Source organism: Equus asinus, unplaced genomic scaffold, assembly GCF_041296235.1.
Source record: "Equus asinus isolate D_3611 breed Donkey unplaced genomic scaffold, EquAss-T2T_v2 contig_800, whole genome shotgun sequence".
Taxonomy (NCBI): Eukaryota; Metazoa; Chordata; class Mammalia; order Perissodactyla; family Equidae; genus Equus; species Equus asinus.
In genome coordinates this window covers 1,271,030-1,298,914 of record NW_027225517.1, presented here as the reverse complement: position 1 = coordinate 1,298,914, position 27,885 = coordinate 1,271,030, and the positions used below count along the sequence as shown (strand labels likewise).

The following is a 27,885-nucleotide window of genomic DNA, read 5'->3' as shown; positions in this document are numbered from 1 at the left end:
TTATTCTCGTAGTGACCCTTTCTGTTGCTCTTCACTCCTTGTTTTTTCGTATTTCTGTCAGAGACTACTTTTCCCTGAAGAACTGCTTTCATAATCCTTTTAGTTGACGTCTGTGGGCAATGAGTTGTCTCATTCTTGTTTCCTGAAAAGTCTATATTTTGTCTTCACTTTTGAAGACTTTCTATTGGGTATAGGATTCCAGGTTGGTGGTTATTTTCTTTTGGCATTTGATAGATGCCAATCCATTGTCGTCTTTCCTTAAAATGTCAGCTCTCACTGTTACTGTTGTCCCACTGAAGGTGGTGCCTTTTTTCGTCTGGCTCCTTTTGACACTTTGTTCTTGCCTTAGGCACACTCTGAAGGACTGCTGAAAACCAATGTGTGGTTTTCTTTGTTGAGTCAGTGGCTTGATTCCTTCATCAATTTCAGACAAGTTTTGACCATTGTCTGTAGATATTTCTTACTCCCTGTTGTGTCTTTCCTCACTTTGGGAGTCCCCATTTATATGGACATTAGCCCTTTTACCGTGTCCTACATGTCTTTTGGGCTCCTTCTGTACTTTCCAGACTTTTTTCTTGTGACTTCTATCTGGCTATTTTTTACTGACCAGTCTTCTGGTTCACTGATCCTCTCTTCAGTTGTGTTCAACCTGAGCTTAAACCCATAGATTGGGTTCTTAATTTCACTTACCCTATTTTTCAGTTCTAGAATCCGTTTCGATTCTTTGGTGAAAATTTTCATTTTGTCAAGTCTATTTTTTGACCAGTTGAAGTTTGCATCTGATAACTACACTGTATGGGTCACCTCAGGGTCTGTTTCTATTTCTGTTTTCCTTTTTTCTCTTGGTCCTGTTTGTTGTTATTTTTCTCAGTGAACCTTGGGCGTTATGGATGAAAACCTGTGGAGACTCTAGGTAATGCTGTCTTCCCTCAGAGCTTCCTCTAACACGCACCCAGAGGACAGACCCTCTCAGTTCAGCCAGCTTCTGAGCGACTCTAGGCTGGATTCGGTCTTTGTAAGCCTCAGTCCTTATAAGCTGCCTTCATCTGCCCTCTCACCCAGGGTGTAGCCTCCTGGGTCTCCATCTGAAAGCCTGAAGTGTTTCCCGGGGCCCCTCCTCCTTGGCAGGTCCTGAAGCCCAATTTTTGTCAGCTGAAGACGATGAGGTTCCTGAAGGCTCAGCCTCTCAGGCAGTTTTTGCACAGTGCTGGGCTCGTTTTCTCTGCCTCCCTTTTCTCAGAGATCTTGGCGCCTTAAGTCCTGTCTGATTTGTCAGGCCTGTATTTGAATTTCTGTCTTCCCAGCCCCATGGAACTCTCCAGAGCTCTGTTAGCCAGTACTTTCTGCTTGGCTTTCTGCTGTTTTCTTCCCAGCTTATTGGTGCATTTCCCCAAATCCCTGAGGGACACCTGATCGTCTGATGCCCTGAGGGAGAGAGTGGCTCTCGGAATGTTAGACTGGCCTCAGTGGGCTGCCCTTTTGTTTGGAATCTTTGCCCCTCCAGTTGGCTGCCTCAGTATCTCCTTGATGCCTTCAAACAGTCTTAAAAGTGTATCCAGCTTTTCTAGTTGTTGGTGAGTGGATCTCCTGCAGGCTGTTCGTGTATGTAGCTGGACGTGGGCAAACAAATCGGTGTTCCCTCTCCATCTGAAGCAAGATGTCAGAGTCCTAGTAAGTATAGTGATCGTTATTGTTATGAGAGAAACCTAAACCCACTAGTCCTTGCTTAGTACCCCCTGTTCTTTTTCTACTCAGCATCCCGTTTGCCCTGGCCCAGCCACTTACACAGGGAAAGACGGAGCAGGTGGCCCACCCCACCAGGACACACAGGCAGCACCTCCGCTCCTGGCTCCTCTCTCAGCTGCTGCGCGGACGCTCCATCCTGGCACTGCTCCCTCCTCTTCCCCTTGCCCTGAGCCAGCCCAGGGCAGGCTCTGTGATGACAGGCTGGCAGTGGCAGAGGAGAAGGCTTAAGAGTTGGAAGGGGTTAAGTGACATTCTGTGAATTGATCACATGTGAGTCTTCACTTTGAGTGTTTAAACAAATTACTGCTTTTAAGCTTCCCTCCAGTTTCATTTTAAAGTTGAAAATGCAGATTTTGTTCTTGAAATCTAGTGCAGTGATTTTACAGTGTTTTTGAAAGCAACAAATGAGATTTTAATAAGACGTCTCACTCAGAGAGCTCCAGTATGTAAGACTGAGAAAAGAGAATCTATTTGGGTTGAATTGTGGGTGGGACCCCAGTTGTGGGTCCCCCAGAGTCCACCAATGCCTGAGACGGGGCGTGTCTGTAGGACTCAGAACGCCCTCGGGAGTAAGGTCTTAAAGCCACGACCTCGTGACGCCTGAGTCGACCTGTGTCGGGTGTGTTGGTTGTCAGAGCACAGGTCGAGGCTCAACTGGTAGCGGTATGAGGTGTGCTGGGGGCTGGAAAGGAAGAAGGTGCAGGTGCAGCCCGGTCGGCAGGAGGAGAAAGGACGAAAGATGATGCGGGGGACAGCTCGGGTGGTTGGGGTGACCGAGGAAGGTGCAGACACTGGGCAGTGTCTGGGGTGTTCTGGTTGTCACAGCTAGGGGCAGGGGTGCTCCTACACATTCTGCAGTGCGGCCCCCACAACGAGGAGTTACTACTATTCAGGAAGCAGGTGCCAAGTGGAGAGGCTCTGGTGGAGGAACCCAGGCTTCTCCCGGGGACTGCTCTAATCTCCAGTGGGGTGCGGCGCGCCCCTGTCATTTCATCCTGAGTGCTCTTAGCAAGGCTTCATCAAGCCCTTGCTGGGCTTAAGCTGGTGAGTAAATGAGGGAGAATTGACCTCGTAGTCCGCATGAGGTGAGACTAGCTCAGTGACTGCTGACTGAGGGTCCATTCTAGACGTCCCCTTCAGTTTAGATAGTGCCCCTCTGGCGGCCGTTACTGACTGCTGCTCTTGTAGGAGGAGGTGGCAGACCCCCCAGAAGATCAGGCTTATTTCTGTTGTGTTTGGTTTATGAAACAGTTAAATATATCCCTTCAAAGTAGTATTGGACTATTTGCATCTTCTCTCTTTTCTACACACTCAACTTGCCATCTCTTTGAAAGCAGCCCTGCCTTCTTTTCTTTTTTGAGGAAGATTAGCCCTGAGCTAACTACTGCCAGTCCTCCTGTTTTTGCTGAGGAAGACTGGCCCTGAGCTAACATCCATGCCCATCTTCCTCTACTTTATATGTGGGATGCCTGCCACAGCATGGCATGCCAAGCGGTGCCATGTCCGCACCCGGGTTCCGAACTGGCGAAACCTGGGCCGCAGAGAAGCGGAACGTGCAAACCTAAGTGCTGTGCCACGGGGCTGGCCCCGCCTTCTTTTTTTCTTTTTGTGAATCCTCTTCTTTTTGCTGAGGAAGACTCGCCCTGAGCTAACATCCGTGCCCGTAATTCCTCTACTTTATGTGTGGGATGCCTGCCGCAGCCTGGCCTGACAAGTGGTGTGCAGGTCCGCCCCCGGGGTCCGAACCAGCAAACCCCACGCCGCCCAAGTGAAGAGTGTGAACTTAACCACTGTGCCACCGGGCCGGCCCCCAGCTCTGCCTTCTTGTCTTCCTGTTTCTGTCCCTTTAATCGTCTGCAGGAGCCAGCGCCACCCCCAGCCCCTCTGTGACTATATCTGGTTCCGGGTTCCAGGTTCCGTGCTCCTGGGAGACAGTGGTGGAGGCACACAGGATCGCAGTCCTCAGAGAGCTGACAGAGCGGATCCTTTCTCACAATCAGTACAGGTTGTGAGCGCACCCTGACAGGAGGAAGTAGTTAAGAGGAAAGACACGACCCGGTGTGTGGGCAGGCCGCCTGCGTGCACACCGTGGTCCAGCAAAGGCCTTTCGGAGGGCTCACGTTTGAGCCAAGATCTGAAGCTGAGCGGAGCCAGCCTGAGCGCTTTCCCGGTGCTGGGCCTGCTGGGGCCAAGGCCAGGGGCAAGGAACAACTTGGCCGCGTCAAGCCATGAAGCTGTTGCAGAGGTTCCTGGACCGGAGGCGGAGGGAAAAGACGAAGAAGGTGAGGGGGACCAGGGAGTTGGGAGTCAGGTGGAGCCTTCCCCAGCAGAGCTGGGATTTTTGTTTTGTTTTTAAGGACTTCTGAGGGCCCGAGGGTATTGTGGCTTCTCAGGGAGGGGTTGAGGTGATTTGGGTGAGTTTTTATGACGCTGGTGCTGTGTGGAGAATGGGTTGAGCTGGAGGCAAGAAGGGATGGGGAGTAGGAACCGTTGGTCCAAGAAGGCACTCCTGATGCCTGGGTTGAGCTGTGAAGTTAGTGCTTTGGGCCAGCATTAAAGTCCCCTTCACATCGCCCACCCCACAGAGCGCAGAGCAGTGTGCATGTGTATGATGTTGCAGAGATAGAGAATGTTTCAGTGGCGGGTGTGTAACGGCTGTGTGTGTACGCCTGTCACGTGCACAGCACTGTGTTCAGATACTTCCCGAGTGCCTGTTATGGGGCTGGCACTGTTCTAGGTGCCGAAGAGTCAGGATGTAGTAAGGGGCGCATAACCCAGGTATGTTTCAGTTGTGCAAGGAGAGCTAGAGGACGGAAGGGCTGTGTGGGTTCAGCTGGAGCACGTGAAATGTGTGGACGGTGCGGTGGCTGCAGCCGTGGCTGTTTTGTCCTGGGTGTCTGTGCAGGCGGACTTGGGGAGGCCGTGATCCCTGTACTTTCAGCCACGCCCTCTGCTCTGTCTTGCAGAGACCTGCCTCAGCGCCACGCTCTCTACCTCCGTTTGGGCGGTCTTTGGGTTCCTTCAGTTCAACATCAGCCAAAACCATCCTTTCCCCTCATCTGTCCCTCCTCCTGTGAACAGTGCGGTTTCCTCCCGGCCAGGGGCTCAGAAACCAGGGAGCCCGCTTCGCCTCTTCCTCAGCCTGCAGTCTGCAGGTCCTGAGGCGTGTACCTGCCCTGTCGGAGCCCGCCTCTGAGGTCCACTGGCAAGAGCTGGACCGTTTTTTCCGTCAGGGTGATTCGAGGAGCGGTTGGCTCCCGGGGCCTCTCCCGCCCCGGCCCCCTGTGGTCTGGCACCCACCGCGCTAAGCTGTGGGCAGTTCCTCACATGCAGATGTGTTGTTTTCTGGAAACTTCTTTGTAAATATGCTGTTCTCAGAGAAGGCGGTCTTTTTTACTCACCCTGTGTTCTGCTTGCTAATTCTTCGTGCTAACGACTGCTAAGTAATTTGATAACTAACTCTTTTGGAGAACCAGTTTCGCCCTGTGAATAAAGATCTTCAAAAGTGCTGGTATTCTGCCCGAGCAGTTTTACTTCTGCTCCGGAAATGGTTGCTTTCTGGAGGGGACTTTCGGCATAAGGATGTTCACCATAACAACTTAGAGTGTTTACATCCTTTATTCCTGAGCAAGTTAGAAGAGTAATAGATGCCAGCATCTATTTATTTTTAGATACCATTTAAAGCATAAATAATGTGTAATTCCCACTCCATGGGTTTAACATCTCTCGCTTTTGCCTCCCAGCCTCACCTCCTTCCCCCTGGTTTTGGCATCACCTCGGGAGGGACATGATTTCCGGTGGGCCCGTTCTTGTGGTTGGAGGTGGGGCAGCGGGCCCTGGCTGTGACTGCAGACCACGCTGGACTCTCCCGGAGCTTCCTCGGGCGTCTGCGGAGGGCCACAGACAGGGAGCCCATTCCCAGCGACCTTCCTGGTCAGCTGGGGCCTTCTAGTAGTCGTAGTGCCCACTGGTGTTCCTGCCCAAATCGGGTCCTGTATTGGAAGTTGCGAAGTGGTGATTTTTCTGACTCAATCCTCCTTCATTTATTAGCTGCTGCTCTTCAGTAAGGAGCGTCCCTTTCTGTTCTCTTTCTCTCTCTCAGTTGCTGTGGCCCCTTGCATTTGTATTTATTCAGTGTATCGCAGTCAGTTATCATCATTATTCCTTTGGATACTCAGATTGTCCCCTCAGCTGGGCTCCTGTGTCCTTTAGCCAGGGCCCTATTAGTCTTTGAATGCTCCGTTGTTTCCTGACACAGAATTTGTCGCAGACCCACTTTGTGTTTCTCTTGCCTCAGATCTGCAGTCGTTCCTCTGAGGAGCCCTGGTTCCTTTTGATGGGGAACGGCTGTTTAGAAATCAGTATCTGGGGGCTCGGTGTGCTCACTGTCACAGAGGTTCACATCTAGGTTCTTTTCGGGACAGAGCTGGAGAAAAATCTTGACAAAAAGAAAAACCTGGATTTCATATTGGTATTTCCTTTACAAATTAAACCTAGTTTTTTCCCCTTAATTTCTTTCTTTCTTTTTTTCTTTTTTCTTTTTTCTGCTTGATCTCCCCCAACCCCCCGATACATAGTTGTATATCTTAGTTGCAGGTCCTTCTAGTTGTGGCACGTGGGACGCCGCCTCAGCGTGGCCTGACGAGCAGTGCCATGTCTGCTCCCAGGATCCGAACCCGCGAAACCCTGGGCCCCCGAAGCGGAGCGCATGAACTTAACCACTCGACCCCGGGGCCGGCCCTTGTTTTATATTTCTTGTCTTACACTAACAATTTTCATTTCTAATGATATTAGCCTTAATTTTTTTATCCTATGATACACATAAAATAGTTTAAACCTTTGAATATCATATTGTTATAATCATCCTGTTGAGTGAAGTTTTAGAGCTTCTTTGTAGTTCTTTTGGATCTTAGAATAAACCTATCTTAAGAATACATAGCTAGAATAATGGGTTTTAAAGCAATGTGAAGTAACATAACCACACAACATTTGATAAACAGTTGTAGTGCCCGTTGGTGTTCCTGCCCAAATCGGGCCTTCTATTGGAAGTTGCAAAGTTCATTTGTTTCTGCTTCTTCTTAAGTTTAGGGTTTACATTGTTCTTCTGGAGTTAATTTTTCTTCAAATACATAAAGCTTTTACGTGATTCAAAAACGAGAACTATAGAAAAAGGCATAGTCGGAAGTCTTGCTCCTCCCGTCCCTGTCCCACTCACGCCTTCTAGGTGGGGGACCACGGTCCGGTTTGCCTGAGGGTAGGCCTGGGTTTTGCCTCTTATGCTCAGGCAATTAGCAGTCGTGCCCCTTTCACTCTCAGAAATGAAGCATAGGGAAAGCCTTGTTGGCGCTTGCTAATGCTCATGAGAGAGCGGACAAAATGTTTCCACTTTGTAGCTTTTTCCCTGTGGCTGGAAGGAAGCTCTTGGCCGAGTTCTGCTGACTTGGATCGCGGTTCGCTTGGCAGGGAAGGTCCGCCCAGGGAGTTCTTTCTGGCTTCCAGAGGCTCATTCTTATTCTGAGGAAATTTCCTTTTTCTCTGAAAATAAATGTGGGAGCTTGAAGCATATCTTGCATTTCCAAGTTTTTCTGCTTTGCAAATGGGTAATTATCCCTCCTGCCTATGTATTTTTAAACCTTTGCCAGTAGTAATATGGAAATTGATTTCATGTAGCGCCATGCTGAAGAAGACTAATCAATATCTCTGAGCCATTAACATCTCTGGAAATCCCGGGGTGCTGCTAGGACACACTCTTGCTCCCGCCTTAAAAATAGTTCATGGGGAAAACGTGAGTGACAGGTGAGGTTGCGATAGCCTGCGCGCCCTGCAATAGAAACGGCTGTGGCAGGGCAAGGGTATTTTGAAGAGTCTTGAGTATTAATTCTAGGATAGTCTGATGTGTTATTTTCATGCAAATGAAAATATGAAAGACTTCATTTTTGACTGAGTGTGAAATGCAGTTGATGCACAGAGTTAAAGAAGTCCTGTATAGAATTTTACTTGGCTGTTTTGTGGCTCAGCTCCTGTAGCTCCGGCAGAGATACACACGGAAGGGAGACCGTCAGCAAGCTGGCGTCTCCTTCTTCGTGCTGTTTGAAGGCGCTTTACGCAACGTGCTGAGTGCCTGTCCCTCCTCCGGCGGACAGACTGACTGCAGAGGACAGTGGCAGCAGGTGTGTGGGTGTGTGCCGCCCTGTCTCCTGTGCTGCCGTCCGTCTCTGTAGGTAGACCCCCCGTCTCCCTCGGTCCCAGTGGGCAAGGCTCGGAGGAAGCAGCCTGGTGGGCAGTCGGCGGACTCGCGCCCCATCCTCGCCGAGTTCCCTGCGTCAGTTACCTCGTCTCTGAGCCTTCGGAGTTCTCATCCGTCAGTTAGGGACGGTAACTGTCGGTTTTGCTTCAGCAAATATTGATTGTCTGCCGTGTGTTAGGCACTGTCTGTCCAAGGGCTGGGTAGACAGATGTTTGGGGGATTAAATGAGATAATAGCCAGCATTTATTGCTTCTAAGCCTCTTTCTGTGAGTTATCTCCCTGAGTCTCATAACAGTACTGTAGAGCATTCTTTCTACTATAAATAGTGCTAGAAGGCAGGGGACTGTTCCGCAGCCCGTCTGACAGTGAAGGAATTGAGGCACGGAGAGGTTTGGGAGCCCCTTCAGAGGCCGGTAGCGAATGAGTGTGGAGATTGGTTATGGTGAAGAGTGCTTCCCTCTGACTCCCACAGTTAACCGTGACCAATAGGGAAAAAAGGAGAATGATGAAGAAAAAGTGCAAACGGTATGCAAATGTGTGGTGGACGGAGTGACAGTCTCTCTCTCCACCCCGTATGTCCACAGTGTGGGGTATTTTATCTGAAAGGCAGTGGTGTTTTTACTGTGCGTTCATAGTTTTCGTAGAGAAAGATGGGTGAAGTTCTACATTGTGAGAATACAAGTAATGAGTAAAATAAACTTGCTGAGTCAGGGGGCTTAGCAACAAGCTGCCTGGTGATCCGAGCAGAGAAATAAATTGTTCTAAGGCCTTTGGTTCCCTGCGTCGATGGGAGGGTGGGAGAAGAGCTCTGGAGGCCCCCCCGGGTGTGTTGCGGTCCAGTGCTGCCCCCCTGCCGCATCCTCACCAGGCGTGCCTCGGTCCAGTGCTGCCCCCCGGCGCATCCTCACCAGGCTTGCCTCGGTCCAGTGCTGCCCCCCCTGCCGCATCCTCACCAGGCGTGCCTCGGTCCAGTGCTGCCCCCCGGCGCATCCTCACCAGGCGTGCCTTGGTCCAGTGCTGCCCCCCGCCACATCCTCACCAGGCGTGCCTCGGTCCAGTGCTGCCCCCCGGCGCATCCTCACCAGGCTTGCCTCAGTCCACTGCTGCCCCCCTGCCGCATCCTTGCCCGGCGGGGCCCGCGATTAAAGGATGCCTCTGCACACTGCTCGCTTCTTGTCTCAAGTCTGAGATTGGCAGACCTGGGGCCGTCCTGCGCTGCCCCAAATGCAGGAGAGGCCGGGAGAGTAAGTGCCTGGGGCTCTCAGCTCCTCTGGCCCGGTGCTGTTCCCAGGCCTGGGGAGGGGCTCAGAGGCCAGGCAGCCAAAACAGGTGACAAATTGTGACAGCGTGCCTGAAATCACTGCAGCTGTGCCTCTGCAGCTGGAGAAGGCAGTTTAGTGTTACTTATATGGCAGCTGGAACGCTCCTCCTGGCTGGGATTATCGGGGCCAACTGCCGCCTCCCCCTCCCCTGCCCTAACTTCCCTGAGAAGGGAAGAGAACACGTGTTAAATAAATTCGGGGATTAGGGATTTGGAGTTATATATACCGCCCCCCCCCCCCGTTTGTTACTTTTATTCTCCTTCCTGATGATCTTGACTCCATTTCTGTGAGAAAGTTTCACAAACTGGACAGCGTGTCTTTTTGATGTGTGTATGGTGGGTGCCTGACAGTCACCAGAGTGGGAGAAAGGCCCATGCAGGAAAAAGTAGTAGGTGGTTAGAATAAAGGGTTTAAGTTGGAGAGAATGTGCATTCCGAGGTTGTTTTCTTGTGCAAACCATAGAAATAGTTGTTCCTAAAGAAGTTTGACGATGAATTAAGAGATTGTGTGGAAGCAGATTCCTGATTATAGGTTCTGCGTAGTTTGTACAAACCCTTAACGTCGAGTTCATTCCCCTTCATGTTCCCCAACTGTGTCCAAAGGGCTGGGCGCTGCGGGAAGGGAGCCGTTTCCAGCAGACCTGAAAGCGTTAATACAGTAGCCGCTCTTTCCGCGGCTTCCAGGCTGCGAGCCCGTGCCCCCGCCTGGCCTGGAAACCCACGAGCTGTGGAGGGCAGGGCGTCGCTGCCCACCGTGTCTGGGACTCGGGATGCGGGTTTCTCTGTGCTTTGAAACGCTGCCGGTGTTGCTTCAGTTGTAAATTCGTCTGAAGAGCCTCTGGTGGGAAGTTTTATAGTAATGCCGTGTAAAGAGATAGTGACACACGTAGTGCTAATTTACAGTAACTTTAAGCATTGCCAGTAATTTAATTTCCAGGGAGCTCCTGAACCGCCTGTGCTCGGGTCTCCGTGGTTCTGTTTGCTGCGCTCGCTGGCGGGCATTAGGTTCATTCCAGTTGGAAAACCTCTTCGGGAAGGACGGAGGGAAAGGAAGCACTTGCTATCCACACATTCTTGGGTAATTATTTTCATTTGAACGAAAGTTTTGTGCTAATGACTAGGAAATACGTTAAATCCTAGCCCTCTGCTCCCTCTGCTCTAGTCGTCATCTTGGAGATTCCTTCGTCTCTGTGGGGTCACCCGTCCCCTTTTTGAAGATGATCGCCACGTTTCTGTCTGGAGCTCCACATCTGGGATGCTCCTGCATGCCCAGCCCCGAGTTTTGCCGTATCCCTTAGACGGCCCGTAGACGTCCTGCTGTGTCTCAGTCCAGGGTCCTGCTCCGCCTTCCTCCTTGGTCAGCCTCGAGTCTCCCCGCCTCCCTCCCCACTTCACGCGCCTCCTCTGCCCTTCCTCGCTCATCCTGCAGGGCCAGTCCGCAGCTCTGTCCGGTGTTTTCTGCTCTCACGTCGTTTCTGTTTTCCTTTGTGCTCTGGTGCCCTAGCTTGGGCCGTTCGTGGGGCCTTGGTGTCTACATGAGGTGGCTTTGCTTGTGCTTTCTTCCTTTCCAGGCCGCCTAGCTCCCAGAGTAACCCAGACCTCTGCCATGAGAAGGTTTTGGCAGGGCCTATCCATGGCAGCAGGTGTTTGGCAGTTTGGCATTCATGGCTCCATGTTCTGGCTTTATTCACCTTTCCCACATCTTTCCCTCTGTAAATGCCCCTTCACTCTGCCCAACCAGTCTGCTCACTCTGCTCCCCTTCCCTGACGCCTCGTCCTGCGCGATTCCCTGCTCGGGTACTGCCTCTCCCTCTCCTCGCTTTCATCAGACCCCACCTGCCTCTCCAGGCCGAGGTCACCCCTGTGAGGTCTGCTCGGACCAACTCCGATTCCTACTGGGATTCAGAGTCGCTCCCATCTCTAGGAGACGACAGATTTGGTGCTTGGGGCTGGTTTTACTGTGATTCCTTTTATCTTTTCTCCAGTTTTTCAAAATGCCACCAGCTTTAAGAAAAACGCAGATGAAAGAGTAGGATCAAAGTCATTCTTGAGGGGGCAAAAGAAATCACAAAAAGATCTCCTGTGGGGCGTGTGGCCAGCCTCTTTCTCCCCATGGGATGATGGCGGTGGGCTTGCTGGGTGAGCGTGGAACAGTCTGCTTTTTCACTGACTGCTGAGTGGCTTCCTCCTCTTTCCCACCCTCCCCTCCTCCTCTACCTCCCCCTCCACACCCGTGTCAAATCTTGGATCCTCTGCTTACTAACTTTCTGATCTTGGCCAAGATATTTCACTTCTGAGACCGTTTTGTCGTCTGTAAAGTAGAGATACTATTTATTTCCCAATATTATAGGCGGATTTAGTGAGAAGTAAAATAAAGCATCCACAGCTGTACGCTGCACAAGGTGGGCCTTCATTAGATCCGAGGTGTCTGTCTGCAGAGCCCGTAACCCCGACTCGGGTGACTGGGAGGGCGTACAGCCTGCAGGGACTTGGTTTGGGTGCTCACCGTGGGATCTCCCCCTGAAGATGACATCGTCTTGAGCTCTGAGTCCCGAGCTGCTTATCAGCCGAGTGACCTTTGTAGGTCACTAACCTGCCCGGGCCTGTCTTCCAGTCTGTGCAGTGAGCTAATTATGTATGCCTTCCTGTCGTATGTGACATCTACTTTTATGTGAGAAATATTGCAAAATATTTTGAAAACAGTCAAGCATTAAGCACGTACAAAGTTATTACAATGAATATTTGTGTCTTAGGAGTACTTAGCATCGTGCCTCCCAACTTTTTTGTTCAGTAAATTGTCCAAATTAATAGGGCTGCTCCTTCTCCAGCTGGTATTGCTGTCTCCTGAGCTTGCTGGAGCCTTGAGAGGAAATCCCTAATAAAGTAGCTTCCGTTCCAGTTTTGTACTTAGACCTTTGGTTCTTTCTGAGACGCCCTTCTTGTTAAGTTAGAGGGTAGGTAAAACTGGTTATAATATAAGGCTCGTGTGAGACTGGTTTGCAAGACGTGAATACACGGAGCCATGACAGTTTAAGAAGGTTACAACGCGGTAATATTCACAGTCAGACGTAGTCGTTGCTGGTTCAGATCCACGGGGACCTGTTGTTTGAACACTACATTCTTCGCCCGGGCTGGGGATTTTGCAACAGTGAGGAGAGCAGTTCTTTCCCTCGAGCAGACTCATGTGAGTGTGGTCCCGCACGGAAGGGACAGGTGCTGTCTTTCTCAGGGGCCGGCGGAGCCTGTACAGAGCGGCAGGGTTGAGCTCCGGCTGCGACGTCGTGTTGGGCATGCGGGAGGCGCGGGGCTGGGGCGGCAGTGGGAAGGAGGAGCTGCCACGGGCGCGCGAGCACGAGCAGAGGGCGCAGTTGTGGGCCGGCTGGGCGGGCCTGCTCCGTGTCGGGTGGTTGGCTGCGGAGGGGTGTGGTGTGCCAGGCACGCCGGGTGGGAGGAGAAGGGTCGACAGAGGAACAGAAAGGCACCGAGGGTGTGAGCTCACGGCAGGGTGGTCCCCGAGGGCTGGAGTCAGTTCTCCGAGAGCGCTCTGGTGGGGCAGCGTGATGGGGGCCCTGCAGGTGCCGAGAGGCCGCCTTTGTTGACGCTGCACCCTTACCTGAGATCCGCCAGCCAGCTGTGTGTGCTCCGGGGGCCGTTGTCACTCCTGCTGTGGACACTGCAGGAGAGGGGGTCGACAGCGTCTTCGGGCTCACCTGTCCTCACTACTGTCAGCCGAGGCTGCGTGGCCTTGCACGCCACAGCTCCTGTGTTTCTTTGACTTGTTAGCAGGCGGTGAGGAGCTGCTGTCAGTGTAGCCTCAGGTAGCCGTAGGTGCTCCTTCTAAACTTGTGTTTCTGCTGACCCGGCGTGATGGAGCCGCGGGAGGAATCCCGCATGGAGCACTTTCAGGCACGGCTGATGTCGAGACCCCTGCCTCAGCCCAAGATGCCCTTCTGTCCCGTGTGTCCAAAACGCTCGTCAGAGACGGAAAGGAGAGCAGGCTGCTCGCTTGTCCTCGGTGTCCTGTGCGCTCAGCTGGAGCTTCCAGGCGTGGTCTCCCCGTATGTGTTGCAGTGCTGGCCCAGCTTCTCCGTGCTCGTTTCCTGCCTGCCTTGGGAATTGCGGGTGGCTCTAGGGCAGTGAGGTGCAGTGTGCGGGGACCCAGTTGCCGTCAGAGTGGGGCTGTTGAATAGTACCCGCGGGGGTCTTGTTTGACATTTCTGTTCCCGTCAGTAGTGGAGTTTCAAAGTGTGACAGAGCAGGTCCTGTCTTAGATCCCTTTCTGTGCCGTTGTGCTCGGTGGTACCTATGAAGGCCTAGGGGGTGGTGTCCAAACGCTCTTCCACATCTCGACGTCCTCATGTAATAAAGGTCATGAAATAACTTCACAGAGTGCTTCATCACACGCAAAAGAGTGGATTGTGGCTTTCTTTGCAGAATTGAAGTGCTAGTGTGAACTACTGACAAGCCTGAAAAATGCTAAAATTGTAACTGAATCGGGGAAACCTTGCTCACACCCTAGGACTTTTCAGGAGAATTGCTAACCTGTAAACTCTAAAGCTGTTCCTGAGAGGGGCTGGGGAGACCAGTATGACGTCATTTTACTCGAGGAGCGGGGACGTTAATCAGGTTACTGTACTCCCCTCTCAGGTTCAGGATGCCTGGAACACTGGCACCCTCCATCACTTCCATGCCTTTATTGGCTCCGTGTTTTGGTGGAGCCATCATTGCCGGGAGGGATACCACCACATGCTAAGGCGGGACCACCGGTGGTTCTGGAACGTGGCGGAGTGTGAGTGACGGAGCAGTGACTCGCAGGTGGAGCGTCCTAACGGAGGGACTCCCTCGTGGTAGATGGTGTCAGATGAGTCCCCAAGGGCTCACTAAAAGATGAGCTGCTGTTGTCAAGCAAGGAAGACTAGGAAACATAGTTTAAGGGTCTCGCGGAGATGTTTTAAAGCCTGGTGATGTAAGTGCAGAGTAAGCATGTCCGATGTGGTAACTTAGCGTGCAGCTGGCACGAACACTTTTGTCTGCCTGTTTATTTTAGTAAATTTGTGGGGCTGAGTCGGAGTCAGAGTCGGCTGGTGCTCTACTTTCCTGGAAGGGTGTGTTAACGTGGCCAAGCTTTCGGGCAGCGTCTTCGTAGGGAAATGGGGGGCTGGCCCCTTGAAGTCGCCTTGTGTTTAGGCACACAGACTATGTATGTGATGTTTACATAAGCTTCATAACTGGGGTGTCAGGCTGAATAATCACAGGTTTGTGATTATTTCTACTGTTATGTAATAGCGTAATATTTTAATCTGTCCTTTATTGCCATGGGAGGTTAAAAAAGGCAAAGATTTGGGGCCAGCCCCCTGGTGTAGTGGTTAAGTTCGGTGCACTGCACTTCAGTGGCCTGGGTTTCGGGTTTGGATCCTGGGCACAGACCTACTCCACTCGTCAGCCCTGCTGTGCCAGAAACCCACATGCCAAGTAGAGGAAAATTGGCAACAGATGTTAGCTCAGGGGCAGTCTTCCTGGCCAAAAAAAAAGGGCAAAGATTCTACATAGAGAAATTGCAGTGAAATAAAACATTATTTTTGCAAATAATGTTTTATCTTCTAAAAAGTAGTAAGACAGTCCTCACTTTGCATGGGACTATAAAAATGACCATGCAGCTGGCCCGCTACAAAGCAATCTTAATCATTGATGGAGATGATTATGTTTGTGATTGTTACGTTGTTTTCAAGACATTGCAAACTCTCTTAAATTATAAATGTATGAGGAAATGACAAAAACAGTAAAACTAATCTTTATTTAGTACACTGCAATTTATAACATTAAAAACGTTGAGAATTAAATTCCATAGGTCTTTGAGCCAGCAGGTCCATTTCTGGGTTTGTACCTTAGAGCAATCCAGTACCTCCTTTTTATACATAATTTTAAAAAATCAGTACAATATCCTAATTATAAAATAAAGTAAATTTAAAAAGTTAGTTTACGGTGAAACATTTCATTCTGTAAATGTTTGGGCATGACTGCACCGAAGACGCAAGTCAGATGTTTGTACCTTGTGCTGATGAATGAGTTTAAGAGAAGATGATCAGTAGCCATTCCATAGAAAAATATAGAAATGTGAAAGAAGAGGTGGCCACTCCATAAAAGTGTGTTAGGATAAGTAAACACAGACCAATCTCAATTGTATTTGATCCGAGAAAAATGAATAACCGTGACTGAAATAAGGACAGCGTGCCGTTCGTATCACAGATTGTCAAGTAGAGACCTGGGCAAGTACAACAGTCTCGCATACGAGCTGAGCCTTCTTTGCAGGTGAAATGTCAGAATAGTTCCCTTGGTCATGAGAGGGCCAGGGGAGTGACGGAGGGTCACGAAGAACATATTGCCTCTGGAACTCTCACCAAGTGCCCAGGCATGCGTTCAGTCTCTGTCATATGAGAAGATTTTGGAGACCCCTATTTGATGGGCGACAGGGAATGGAAGATGGATCCAAAAAAGAAAGTGGGCCCTAAAGTGTAATAACACACCAGGGTGGCAGAGCTACAGGAAGCAGGTGTTTCATAAGCTGCTGGCCCAGGAGGAATAATTTAGCAGTAGCTATTAAAATTGCATCTGACCTTTGACTCAGAAATTCTAAGGTTTTATCCTGCAGATGCACTTGGCACACGTGCAGAATGATACATGTACAAGGTTCTTTGTTGCCATGCTGTTTGTCAGAGCTAAAGATCGGAAGCACAGTCGTAAGTGTCCATCGGTAGGAGAAGAATAAATACGTTACGGCTTTTGTGTCAGTGCGGCTGTGAGAGGAGGAGGACGCTGCGAGCGGGCCGGCCCTCCTCAGGCCGTGTCCCTGCTGGAGAGGCACTAGAGGGAATGCGTGTCTCACTGGATTCTCCGTGCGTCGAACCTCGGGATAAACGGGGAGCGTCTGCCTTCAGCTGCCTGCTGAGTTGAAGAGCCACCAGGGCTGGCAGGGAGGCCTCCATGGATACCTTTATTACCATTTGTAAAAAACAAAGTTTTAAAAGTTGGTGTGAAAAAAAGCTCTGTCCTGAGCATCCTTCCGTTGCTGCTGCTATCCCTGTTTTGTAAAAGTTTGTGATGGCCAAAACATCTCCGTGGAAATGTGGATTTTACGCTGCTCCTAATGATGGCTTTAGGCTGTGAAGGTCAGGCAGGCAGTTTCTGGTCTCATACTTTAAAGACAGTTTCCTTATGATTCAGTAGTTTTTTGGCACGTGCATAGATCTATGAAATGAAGTATTCGAAAATGAAAACTATTTTATACTCCAGTAAGCACGAGCAGCGCCAAAAATCACATACTTGCTTTACTGGAAAGTTTGAAACATGGTGTGAATATAAACTGGACATTAATATGCTTCATATTGTGTTTTCATTTTATTATTATCTAGTGTTGTTAATTTATCTGAAACTCTTTAAGGTAGTCGTCTTTTGTAAAAAAGTAATGATTAAAAACAAAACCTACCTAGAAGATTCCAGAAGGCACTCATTCCTATTTGAATTAAGGATTTCTGACCTTGATTTTTTATTTCATTGGTTTGATTCTCCCCTGCCGCTCGGGCTCAGTTTGAAAAATTTAATCAGAATGTTTTTGCCTGTGAGTATTTCGCTGTTATTATGCACTGAAATGTTATGCTTCTGAAATATACTTTCACACTAATATTTCAGATTGTTTTGAAATATACGTGTGCATTCATATTTCACATTGTCTTGACTAATTGTGAGACATTATTTGTGTTTAAATACAACATGCTTGTAACAACCGAAAACATTTTGGTTTACTATTTAGCAGAAAGGTAAAAATACGTGAAGCAAAACTTATACTCACTGCCCATGAGTAAATCCCCATTTTTGCTTAAAAGCAGATGCCTTCCAAAGAAGAAAGGAGTGATGGCTAACATAGCTAGAAATTTAAATTGGAAATGAGGAACAAAAATGGAACAATTCGGGGCTGGCCCCGTGGCCGAGTGGTTAAGTCTGTGCGCTCTGCTGCAGGCGGCCCAGTGTTTCGTCAGTTCGAATCCTGGGCACGGACATGGCACTGCTCATCAAACCACTCTGAGGCAGCGTCCCACGTGCTACAACTAGAAGGACCCACAACGAAGAATATACAACTATGTACTGGGGGGCTTTGGGGAGAAAAAGGGAAAAATAAAATCTTTAAAAAAAAAAAAAAAAGGAATAATTCACTCATTGCCATTGTAAAGAAATGTGTCTACCCCTGTGTACACCCGAGAGAAAACATAGCATAAATCCACATAAAAACTTGTGCAGGAATGTTCATAGCAGCATTATTCGTGATCGCTAGGAAGTGGAAGCAACCCACATGTTCATCAGCGAATGAAGGGATAAACAAAACGTGGTCCATCCGTGCGGTCGAATATTATTCAGCCATAAAAGTGAACAAGGCCCTGACACACACTACGATGTGGATGAACCTTAAATATGTGCTGCTGACTGAAAGACACCAGACACGAAAGGACAGATATTGTGTGATTTCATTTATACGAAACGTCCAGAACAGGCGAGTCCGTAGACTCAGCGGATTTGTGGCTGCCAGGGGCTGGGGGGGAGGTAATGGGGAGTGACTGCTAATGGATCAGCTTTTGGGGCGTGACCAAAATGTTCTGGAATTACTGGTGATGGTAACACAACATTGTGAATATGCTGAAAATCACTGAATTGTACTCTTGAAAATGGTTAAGATGGTGAATTTTATGTTAGTGACTTTTGTCGTAGTAAAAAATTTCAAAAAGAAAAGAAAAGCAGTGTGGTCCCATTTTTTATGAATTTGAGTGATGTGGATTGAAAATAGTGTTATAAAATAGTCACATCAGGGGCCGGCCCACGGCCGAGTGGTTAAGTTCCCGCGTTCTGCTGCGGCGGCCCGGGGCTTCACTGGTTCGGATCCTGGGCATGGACATGGCACCACTTGTCAGGCCACACCGAGGCAGTGTCCCACATGCCACAACTAGAAGGACCCACAACTAGGAGATACAACTATGTACTGGGGGGATTTGGGGAGAAAAAGCAGAAAGAAAAAAGGGAAGAAGAAGATTGGCAGCAGTCGTTAGCTCAGGTGCCAGTCTTGGGGGGAAAAGAAATTCACATCAGTGTTTCAATTACTGTGAGGTAATGCAGTTCTCTCAAGAGTAAAAAAAGTTAAGATGTCAAAAATGATCAAATGTCAGAGTGGGCAGACCAAGTTGTGAGTTGTGTTTGTGTTATTGCCGCCTGGCAGTGCCCCTGCAGCTGGTGGACAGACCGCATCCTACAGAGATGCTCAGGTTTGGCTCTAAAGGATGCTCGTTTGGAATTAGACTCCCACACAATGCATCCTCCCTAGTTGCCAAGCCAACAGTTAGGAAGAGGCACAGGATGGTTTTTTTCAATAAACTTTATTTTTTAGAGCCATTTTGGGCTTACAGCAAAATTGAGGGGGAGATACAGAGGTTTCCCCGTATACCTCCTGCCCCCCACTCCCCCAGCCTCCCCTACTGTCCACACCCCCCACCAGCGTGGCACATTGGTTACAGTCCTTGAACCTACGTTGATGCATCGTCACCACCCAGAGTCCACGGTTGACGTCAGGGTTCGCTCTTGGTGCTGGACCTGCTGTGGGCTGAACACGTGTGTAAGGACCTGTGTCCACCATTATAGGTCATCCGGAGTAGTTTCACTGCCCTGAAATCCCGTGCTCCCCCTGTGCATCCTTCCCTTCCCCCAGCCCTGGCCATCACTGATCTTTCCAGCATCTCCATAGTTTTCCCTTTTCCAGAATGTCATATAGTTGGAATCATACAGTATGTGATTCTTTCACCAAGATTAGCTTCTTTCACCAAGGAATGTGCATTTAAGATTCCTCCGTATCTTTTCACGGCTTAATAGCTCCTTCTTATTAGTGCTGAAGAGTACTCCATTGTCTGGATGGACTATGGTTCATCCACTCACCCACTGAGGGACTTCTTGGTTGCTTCCAGGTTTTGGCAATTATGGGTAAATGTGTAACCATCTGGCACAGTGTATTTTTGACCTGGTCCATACATACATTAAAAAAAAAACACTAAGGTAGTTTTTTCCTCCTCCAAATGGAAGTCACGTTCGGTTTTTGGCAGAACAGGTTTGAGCTGCTGTTGGGAGCAGTGGCTGCTCAGCACTTAGCAGAGACGAGTTTTGAAAGACGAGAGCAGGCCCCAGGGCCGACAGCTGGCGAAGGGTCCAGCGCAGGGAGAGCGGAGGGCTGGGTGGCGCTCAGGTTTGCTGATCTTGGAGAGCGGTAGGTCAGTGAGTGGCAGGGAGAGGGGGCGGACAGCGAGAACCTGGGTGGGCATGAGCACAGGGACGCGGGGCGGAGTGCAGACCGCCTCTGAAGTGTGGTGGCGAAGGTAATGGGAGGTGACAGGGCGGGCTGGAAAGCCAGCCAGTGGTCCCTGTTGGAAGAAGGTGAGTGTACGTGTGATCGTTTTCCCCATCATGGGTGGGAATGCTTCTGTTAAGAGCTGAGCTAACGTTTGAAGGTACTTAAGTGACATCCGTTTTAGCAATATTGCAAAAATCAGCCCGTCAGAACCCTGTTAGCCACCTGCTCCTGGTGGAAACGCCCGGAGATGCTGTGGAAGGAGCTCAGCGGGGCCAGGTGGCGGCCATCACCTGTGTTTGAGGGCTGACAGTGAGGCCTTTCAGCGGAGTGGCTCATTTCCAGCGTCCTCATTTGATGTCACACTTGTGGCCATGGTAGAACGTAGATATTGCTCCCCATATTTTTAGATGAGTGGTCAAGATGGAGAACTAAGTGACCAGTCCAAGGTCATAAAGGTCAGTTGTTTCCCAGCATGGCTACTGAATTCCGCTGGGAAGCCTTTAAAAATACATATTCCAGGTTCCACCCCAGAAATGTTGATTCAGTAGGCTGAGGCCTAGGAGTCTGTATTTTCATCAGCTGCACAGGTGGTTTTTAGGCAGCTGGTCTGGACAGCACGGTTCCCTGTGCCGCCTGCAAACCTCTGAGGTGGACGGGTGTTTTGTTCTGCAGCACACGGCCCTTAGGCCGTGAACTGAGCAGGGCGAGTGGTGGCCAGGGGAAGACCGGCCGATTCACAGACCTGAGGCAGAGGGCACAGCCGAGGCACAGACGTGTTGTAGGAACTGTAGATGAGTTGGGACTGACGTGCCGAGTAGGAGACACAGAGTGATGAGGGAGGAGGCTGGAGAGAGAGGCAGGGTCAGAGCTCCAGGAGCGGACTTCTGGAACCACCCCTCCAGACCAAGGAGACCTGGTGTCCCAGGCAGAGCGGAGGCAGCGAGGACCCTCCAGAAGATCCAGGTAGGAGGCAGAATTAGTACCCAGCAGCTGGTTAATGTGGGGGGAGAGGAAGTGGGTGATGTGACGTCCGGGAGTCTGGCTTGGACAACTGCATGGGTGGGTCCTCTGCTGAGTTGAGTGAGGGCCTGGGAGGAGTTGGGGGCTGGGTCAGGGAGGAGGGTGATGAACTCCGTTTGGGGAAGGTGGTTTAAGCGTCCAAGTAGAGATGTCTGACGGGCAGTTGGACAGTTGCCGGGGTGGGGGCTTAAAGCCTTGGACACAGGACACAGGTGTGGAGAGTGAACAGGGCACCCAGGAACCTTTTGTTCAGCAGTTACGAGATGAGCAGGGAAAAGGACGAGGGGAAGAGAAGGGGAAGGTGGGATCGCATGCTCCCTGACGGTGGTTGGCGAGGTCAGCGAGCACGAAGCCTGCCTGGGGTTAGCGCAGGCGAGGGGATTGCTGTGTCTGAGCCAGAGCGCTTTCAGGGCAGCAGCGGGGCCTGAGGCCAGGTTGCAGAGAGCAAGAGCAGGATTCAGGATTGGGGTGTGGTGGCTGAGGGGGCAGGTGTTTCTGAACAAGTTCTGTGTCCACGTGGACAGTCCGTATTCTGGTCGCGTCCTGTGCTCTAGCATGGTTTTGGGAGACAAAAAGAGAAGGGAGGATTGGTCTTTTTTTTTTTTTTTTAAATACAAGGCAAGTACATAGTTAAAAATTTAAAAAGGAATATAAATTAAAAACGAAGTCTCGCTTCAGCCCCCTTTCCCAGTCCCAGTGGGTAACCTGCATTAGCTGTTTGCTGGGTGTCCGTCTCGGTGTTATCTTAAAGACGTAAAAAATACGCATGGTGTGTGTTTGCTGTGAACCAAGTTGAGATGACGCTGAAATACTGTGCTGTACTGTCTTTTTCGGTTCGGATTATACAGTCTCTGCTATGAATCCCTAAAAGCTGAGCAGCAGCATAAATTGTGTCAGTATTCGTTTCTTAAAGAGAAACCGACAAGAAAAGAAATTAGATGTATTGGGACTTTGTAACTGCTTATGCATTTTACTCTGTTGCTTGCAAATGGCATTCAGTGACTGAAAATCCCGTGCTGTTGCCTTAAAAGTGGCTTTCCACAAGTCCAGTGAGCTGACGGTCAGCTTTTCCAAGGGCGTAAAGTTCGCTGTCTTCTGAGTGTGCCTCTTCTCCCGTCGTTAGATGCGACATGAACAGACAGTTAGACATAGTCTGTTAACAGGAATAGATAGTTGTAATAACCTTTCTAAGCACACTTTTAGTCAAGATGCTGGAGTATTGAAACATATGATTTGCTGACTCGTAAATAAACTTCCAATTTCCTTTATTTCACAATTTGACATGCTTTAAAACCTAAGGCTGAAGCGGATAGCTTCTGCTGACACAAGATAATCTGTCAGTTCTGCAAGTCAGTTTTTCAGGGGTTCGTTTAGTGTGCTAACAATTAGACCCTGTTTCTATTTGTCTATTACTCTCTCTGTCCCCACACCAAGAGGACGGGTACTTTTTGCCTCCACTGAAGCTTTGCTCCTGTTTCAGCAGGTTAGCGAAAATAATGAAGAGTAGCTAAAAAATAAAACGAAACTACTGATGGAGATGATAGAGAGTGAAAGATGCTGAAGCGCAGCATGGGATGGCTGAGTGAAGAATTTGGGGGGAGGGCGGGGGGGGCAGGGGTCAGGACTCACGTGGGGCTGGGGGAGTGGGAAGGGCCGCTGCTTCCAGCCCAGAGTCCTGCAGTTGCTGGGAGCTACTGGAATGACTGGGAAGAAAGAATGTTCTTTGCTTTCCGAGCTAAATGTCGCATCTGATCCATAGGACTTAACTTAAAATTGGTCTCATGGCGGATTTTGATAAATAATGTCTGGTTTGCATAATCTGGACCTATTATCCAGATCTGAACCTTTTGTCCAGAAATGCTAAATGTCAGCATTTTTGAGCGTTATGTGAAACCAAGTTCTTGAGCTGGTGTTAATGGCTGTTACCTTCCCTCTTCTCAATCCTAGAAAATGTCAAACGGAAATGCAAATCTGTATTGCTCAGACTTATACTTTAAATGAAAATATCCCAGTGATTATTGGATCTGTTCAGTTTCAGAGATACTTTAATTATAGTAAATAGAACGACACTTTAGACTAGTAGTATATGTGGCTTACAGTATTTTTTAGAGAAACATTTTTTTTCTAAAGAGGAAAAAGGTAGATGCTGACAATTAGATTCCTGTGATGGTAATAGAGGAGATCATTTACTGCACATATTTGGGGTTTGTTCAGCCTGTGCTAGTTTTTTCTGCAATAATGATACACAGTGCACATATGAACATGCTTCTGGAATCTTAAACTTTGGAATTTCCTGTCTAATGTTTATCTAAACTCCTAAGTTTAAATTTGCTTTGATGCTTTTTCAGTTGTCGAATTCTTTTGAGCCAAGGGAAAAGGTTTTCCTTTAAGGAGTAAAAATAATTGTCAAGTTCTGTAAATGTGTTTTCTCCCATGGCCAAAGCAGTCTGTCACAGATTTCTTTTGAGATATAACCCAGCGATAGGAATGAAGCATATTCTCTTTACAGGTGAACGAAGACAGTCTGGGCTGTTAGGAAGAACTTAGGGGAACTGCATGAAAGAGACAGAGGCTTGCCCGGGGAGGGGGGCGGGAGGAGGTCACGGGAAAGCGAGGTGACAGGCATCCAGCATAGGGGCTCCATGGGAGCGCAAGTGGGCTCCGGGGCGGAGCTCTCTCTTTCCAGGCGGTGTGAGTCCGTGTAGGAACCAGCTCCTCGTCCCGGTGCGCAGGGGAGCTTCGACGCACCCCCTGAAGCGTCCAGTGTCCACCTTGTTGTGCTTCGACTAGGCGTTTCATTTAAAGGTGGCGAAATTTGTCCATGACAGCTAGTAAGACTTAAAAATAAAACGCTGATACTCAACCCTCCTGGGACTGCAGGTCCCCTGCCACTGGTCATGGTCCCTCGCCCTTCTCCCCTCTCCCTTCTTCCTCACCCCCCTGAAATCCCGTGGTCCGTTATCATCACAGCCTTGCACGCCCTGCCCCTCCCTCGCCTCTTTCGCTTCACTGTACTCACCGGCAGAAGCCTGCACCCAGTAAGTGCGTTCTCCGTCCGCTGTCGTGACCAGTGACCGGAAGTGGACCCGCATGCCGCCACAGTCACGTGACTGTCAAACAGCGACTCTTCTCTTCTAGGTGGCTGTTTTCTTCCTTCCCCTTTCCCCTCCCCAGCGCTCCTCACCCACCCTTAAACTTAACGCCAAGTCCTCTGTTTCCTCAGTGAAATTGGAAGAAATCAGAAGAGGTCTTGCGTAAACTCTCACCACATGTCTACCTATTTACCTGGATCTGAGCCCATGTATTCGGCTGCCCTTCCTCTTACTGTGGGCGAACTGTGTGCACCCAGGAAAGGCCACCCGTGCACTTGGCCGCTTGGCCCGATCTGCTCGCGCTTACTCAGGGGAGTTACTCTGTCGGTCCCACCGCTCCCCTGGCTTCCTGCCAGTCAGCACGCACACTGTCTCGTCCTCCAGAAGGTCTTTCTAAACCCATGTCTGCTGCAGCCCCTGCCCTGTTTCTCTTCCCCCTCTACCGCCCAGTTCCTCAAAGGAGTTTTCACTTCTCCTCCTGCTCTCTAGTGACCTCAGCCCAGTCAGGCTTTCGGCCCTGCCGCTGCGCCAGAACTGCTGTTCTCACGGTCACCGCTGACCTGCCTTTCAGCAGATCCACCTATCAGTGATCGGTCAGCCAGCATCAGAGATAGGGCTGATTCCTGCTGGGAGCGCTGGATTCCGGCATGTCCTCCTGCCCTCTGCCCGCTCCCAGTCTGCTTTGTTGATGCCCCTCATCTCCCAGCCGTCCAATGTTAGGTTGTCACAGGGCTGGAACCTCATCTCTTCTTGTCTGCGCTCAGTGCCTTGTCCATTTGCGTGGAATGCAATTGCTATCCCGTCTTGGCCAACGTTCCCGAGAACTCCAGACAGGGAATTGCAGCTCTGCACTGGGTATCCCAGTCCGCGTGAGTGTCTGATGCTGTCTCAAATGGAGCAGTCCACACTGGACTTCCGCCCCTCTCTTCAGAACGTGCTCTTCCCATGCTCGTTCCCTTCTCGGAACGTAGTGACTCCGTCCCTCCCTTGCTCCTGCCGGAATCCTTGGCATGGTCTTGGGCCTTTCTTCCTCTCAGATCTGTTGGGTCTGTCAGCACATCCTGTTGGCTCTCCTCCAGGGCATCTTCGGAGCCCACCGACTTCTCTTACAGTGCGCTCGCTCACCTCGTCTTGCCTGCGTCATTGCAATACCTGCCTAGTCCCTCCACTTCTGGCCTCACCCTCTTACCACCTCTTCTGAACACAGCATCTCCCTTGAGGGAGTGTGTGTCAGGCTTCAAGACACATTGAATGACTTCTTTTAGTGTTCCCGGAGTTTCTTTCTGTTTGCAGGTCTGCGGTGGAATACTGAAGTACAGAGTCGTCCGTGTTCTTTAGCCAGTCTTGTGCTCTCAGGAGCAGCCTTTTCTCCAAGGGCACTGTGTGTGTGTAAATTGTGATAAAATATACAGACCATATGGAGTAAAGCGATTCGTTTCAGCAGGGGAAAGGATGACTTGAGTAACTATTGGTGTTGAAACTGTTGTCTATCCATTTGAACTAAAATAAAGTTAAACCTTAATTTTGTACAATGAAAACGTATATACCTACCATTTTAACCAGTTTATTGAGTAGCTGGATGATTTCAGTGAAGCCTGTGTCTGTGGCCCCCGGCTGTGCTCCTGGGGGTGGGGGGAGGTGTGGCTCTGGACAGGCCCCCAGTCACCCTGGGCGGTAGTGGCAGTGGTAGGGGCCCTCTTCCCCTCTGTCCCTGACCCACCCAGCTGTTAACTCCACTAATTGCCAGCCAATTGCTCTAGTTCCAGCAGTGCCCTGGGGCATAAATTCCCCTACACACGAACCCAGTCAAATCCTGCCTCCTTTCTAGGAGTTGTCTCCAGGTCAGAGTTTGGTATTTGCCCTGACCCCAGAGGGTTCCTCCCAGCTCCCCGAAGCTCCAGTTCCCTCCTGCACACCAGCGGGGTACTGTCTGGGCTGTGTCTGGGGAAAGCCGGTCATCTCCTCCCAGCTGCCTGTCACCTGACCCCCACTGTTCTTGAGAGCGCCCTTAGGCTTAAACTTCACCCCTGGAGTCAGCTCCTTTTGGAGGAGATTAGGAGCTCTCTTACTGCCTCCCCCCCGCCCCCCCCCACCGGAAAATCTCTGAACTAGGGCTCTGGAGCCTGGTGCGGACAATGGCAGGCTCCTCTGAGTGACACCTGTGCTCTAGGAGCTGAGCACTGGCAGGGGTGGGCAGCAGCCTGGGGTCTCTGCAGCCTTGGAACCACTGCCTCAGAGAGCGAGGGCGGGGATGATCAGGGCCAGGATTCTCAGCACGCGCCACCCAAGGTGTGGCGTGAGCCTCTATTCCTTGAGTGGAAGTTGGGCAGAACCTGGGAGCCCGCACATCTCCACCATGCTTCCCTCTGCGCCAGGTAGCTGGGGGCCCAGGTGGGAAATGCTGCTGTCCTGCCCCTCCCAGGAAGTCCTTCCGATGGGGGCCAGGGGAGATGGGGGCAAGGGGACAGGAAGCCTGTGTTCTTGGCTGCAGCCTCTAGATTGGAGTCTCTACCTCCTGGAGCTGGGGTGGGGGAGGGAGCAGTCTTGGTGCAGAGGCCGCAGACTCCTCCCTTTCCACGGAATCTTCATAGATTTTCTTGAATAGATGTTTCTTCATTTGTTATTTGCCCTTAGGACCAGGTCAGAGGCTTTGAATAGCTGTTTTTTTGGTTTTGGGGGAAGATTAGCCCTAAGCTAACTACTGCCAGTCCTCCTCTGCTGAAGCTGAACGTGTGAACTTAACTGCTGTGCCACCGGGCCGGCCCCACGAATAGTTGTTTTTATCTATTAATCTCACGAGTTTCACTGGGGAGCAGGTCAGCAGAGCTCCTCATGCTGTCAGGCTGGAAGTTGATCACCCACAGTCATAGATTCTTGAAGAAGAAATTAGATAAAATGGGCGTTAGCTGACTATATCCACAAAAATGTTCACGTGTCCTTCAAGATCTCTGTAAACTGTCTCCATGCCCATCCCCTTCTATTTGTTACCCTTGAAATAACAGCATTCCAGAAAAAAATAAATGTTTTCACTTTACTCTTTTCCATTGTTGAATGTAACAATGTGGCTTGGTTCCTTTCATCCCCCAGGGGTAAGTATTTCAGTTCTGCATCATGGCTCAAATAGGCTTTTGTGGGCTAGCCTTATAAAGTCAAATTCTAATTGACCACAGATGGTAATGCTGACTTTGAGTTGCAAATGATTAATTTAGGAATGAGCTTTACGCCACCTGTTTGTCAATTGATTTTCTAGAATTACCTCAATCAGCCTCTTTTCGTATTTTGACTGGCAGCTCGATTATTTGTTAGGTGAACCTCTATCCGTTCCTTTGTCCAGTAAAGAGAAAACTCTTAAAATGTTGAGAAACGTTGGCAGTTGGCAGATAATTTTAATTATTTCAGAGGAGTTTTGCTCCATTGAAAAACTGACAGGAGAATGTGAATCCTTTCCTTTCTCCCCAGCTTAATGACATCGTGTTTGTGTGAGGGTGCTCAGTGTTGCAGTTAGAAGTGACCCACGGTTGACAAGGGGAGCACCTGGCACCTCTCCTCTCAGTGATGTCGTCAAGGAACTTTTTCCACTTAGCTAACGAAATGTCTTCTTTTTTTTTTTCTTTCTGCTTTATCTCCCCAAATCCCCCCCGACCCCGTACATAGTTGTATATCTTAGTTGCAGGTCCTTGTAGTGGTGGCACGTGGGACGCCGCCTCAGCATGGCCTGATGAGCGGTACCATGTCCGCGCCCAGGATCCGAACCAGTGAAACCCTGGGCCGCCACAGCGGAGTGCGCGAACTTAACCGCTTGGCCACGGGGCCGGCCCCAGAAATAAGTCTTCTTAAACTTCCCCTTCCTACCAAAGGCTTACCGGCATTTGTGAAAAGTCCACATTAGATAGTTGGCTTTGAGTAATTACTTGGCCAATCCGTTAGCGTTGGAGTGCCATCAGCCTTTTCCTGGGGATGCTCTTCCCCAGGGGAGAATCCGTGTAGAGCAGGAGGCTGGGCGCAGGGCGGCGGCCTTCGGGGCCTCTTTACCCTCCGGTGGCTCCAGGTCACCGGGGTGCGAGTCTTTTAAAGATGTCTG

General features: G+C 50.0%; 2 protein-coding genes across 15 annotated transcripts in view; one reads left to right on the top strand and one right to left on the bottom strand.

Moving 5' to 3' along the window:
- LOC123275616 (liprin-alpha-1-like) overlaps positions 1 to 27,885 on the top strand; it is a 113,044-nt gene that overhangs the window by 24,928 nt on the left and 60,231 nt on the right. Inside the window, exon 1 of one of the 13 annotated variants that reach the window (XM_070503758.1) lies at positions 3,766 to 4,028. The exons of the other annotated variants lie outside the window; for them this stretch is intronic. Coding sequence (XP_070359859.1) covers positions 3,975 to 4,028 — 54 coding nt within the window. The 5' untranslated portion in view covers positions 3,766 to 3,974. Of the gene's footprint in view, positions 1 to 3,765; positions 4,029 to 27,885 lie in introns of those variants that run through there. 13 annotated transcript variants of the gene reach the window in all.
- Positions 4,035 to 26,797, bottom strand: LOC123282357 (uncharacterized). Of its 2 annotated transcripts, none has more exons than XR_006522428.2 (2): positions 23,732 to 26,797; positions 4,035 to 23,549 (listed from the first exon to the last, which is right to left on the bottom strand). XR_006522428.2 is itself a non-coding variant. In XM_070503764.1 (2 exons), the coding sequence occupies exons 1-2, from the start codon at positions 23,802 to 23,804 to the stop codon at positions 20,427 to 20,429; spliced, it is 909 nt and encodes a 302-aa protein (XP_070359865.1). In that variant the 5' UTR covers positions 23,805 to 26,276; the 3' UTR covers positions 4,035 to 20,426. The 2 variants fall into 2 exon arrangements, 1 of the variants encoding a protein (XP_070359865.1); XM_070503764.1 differs by having other exon boundaries at positions 4,035 to 21,262; positions 23,732 to 26,276.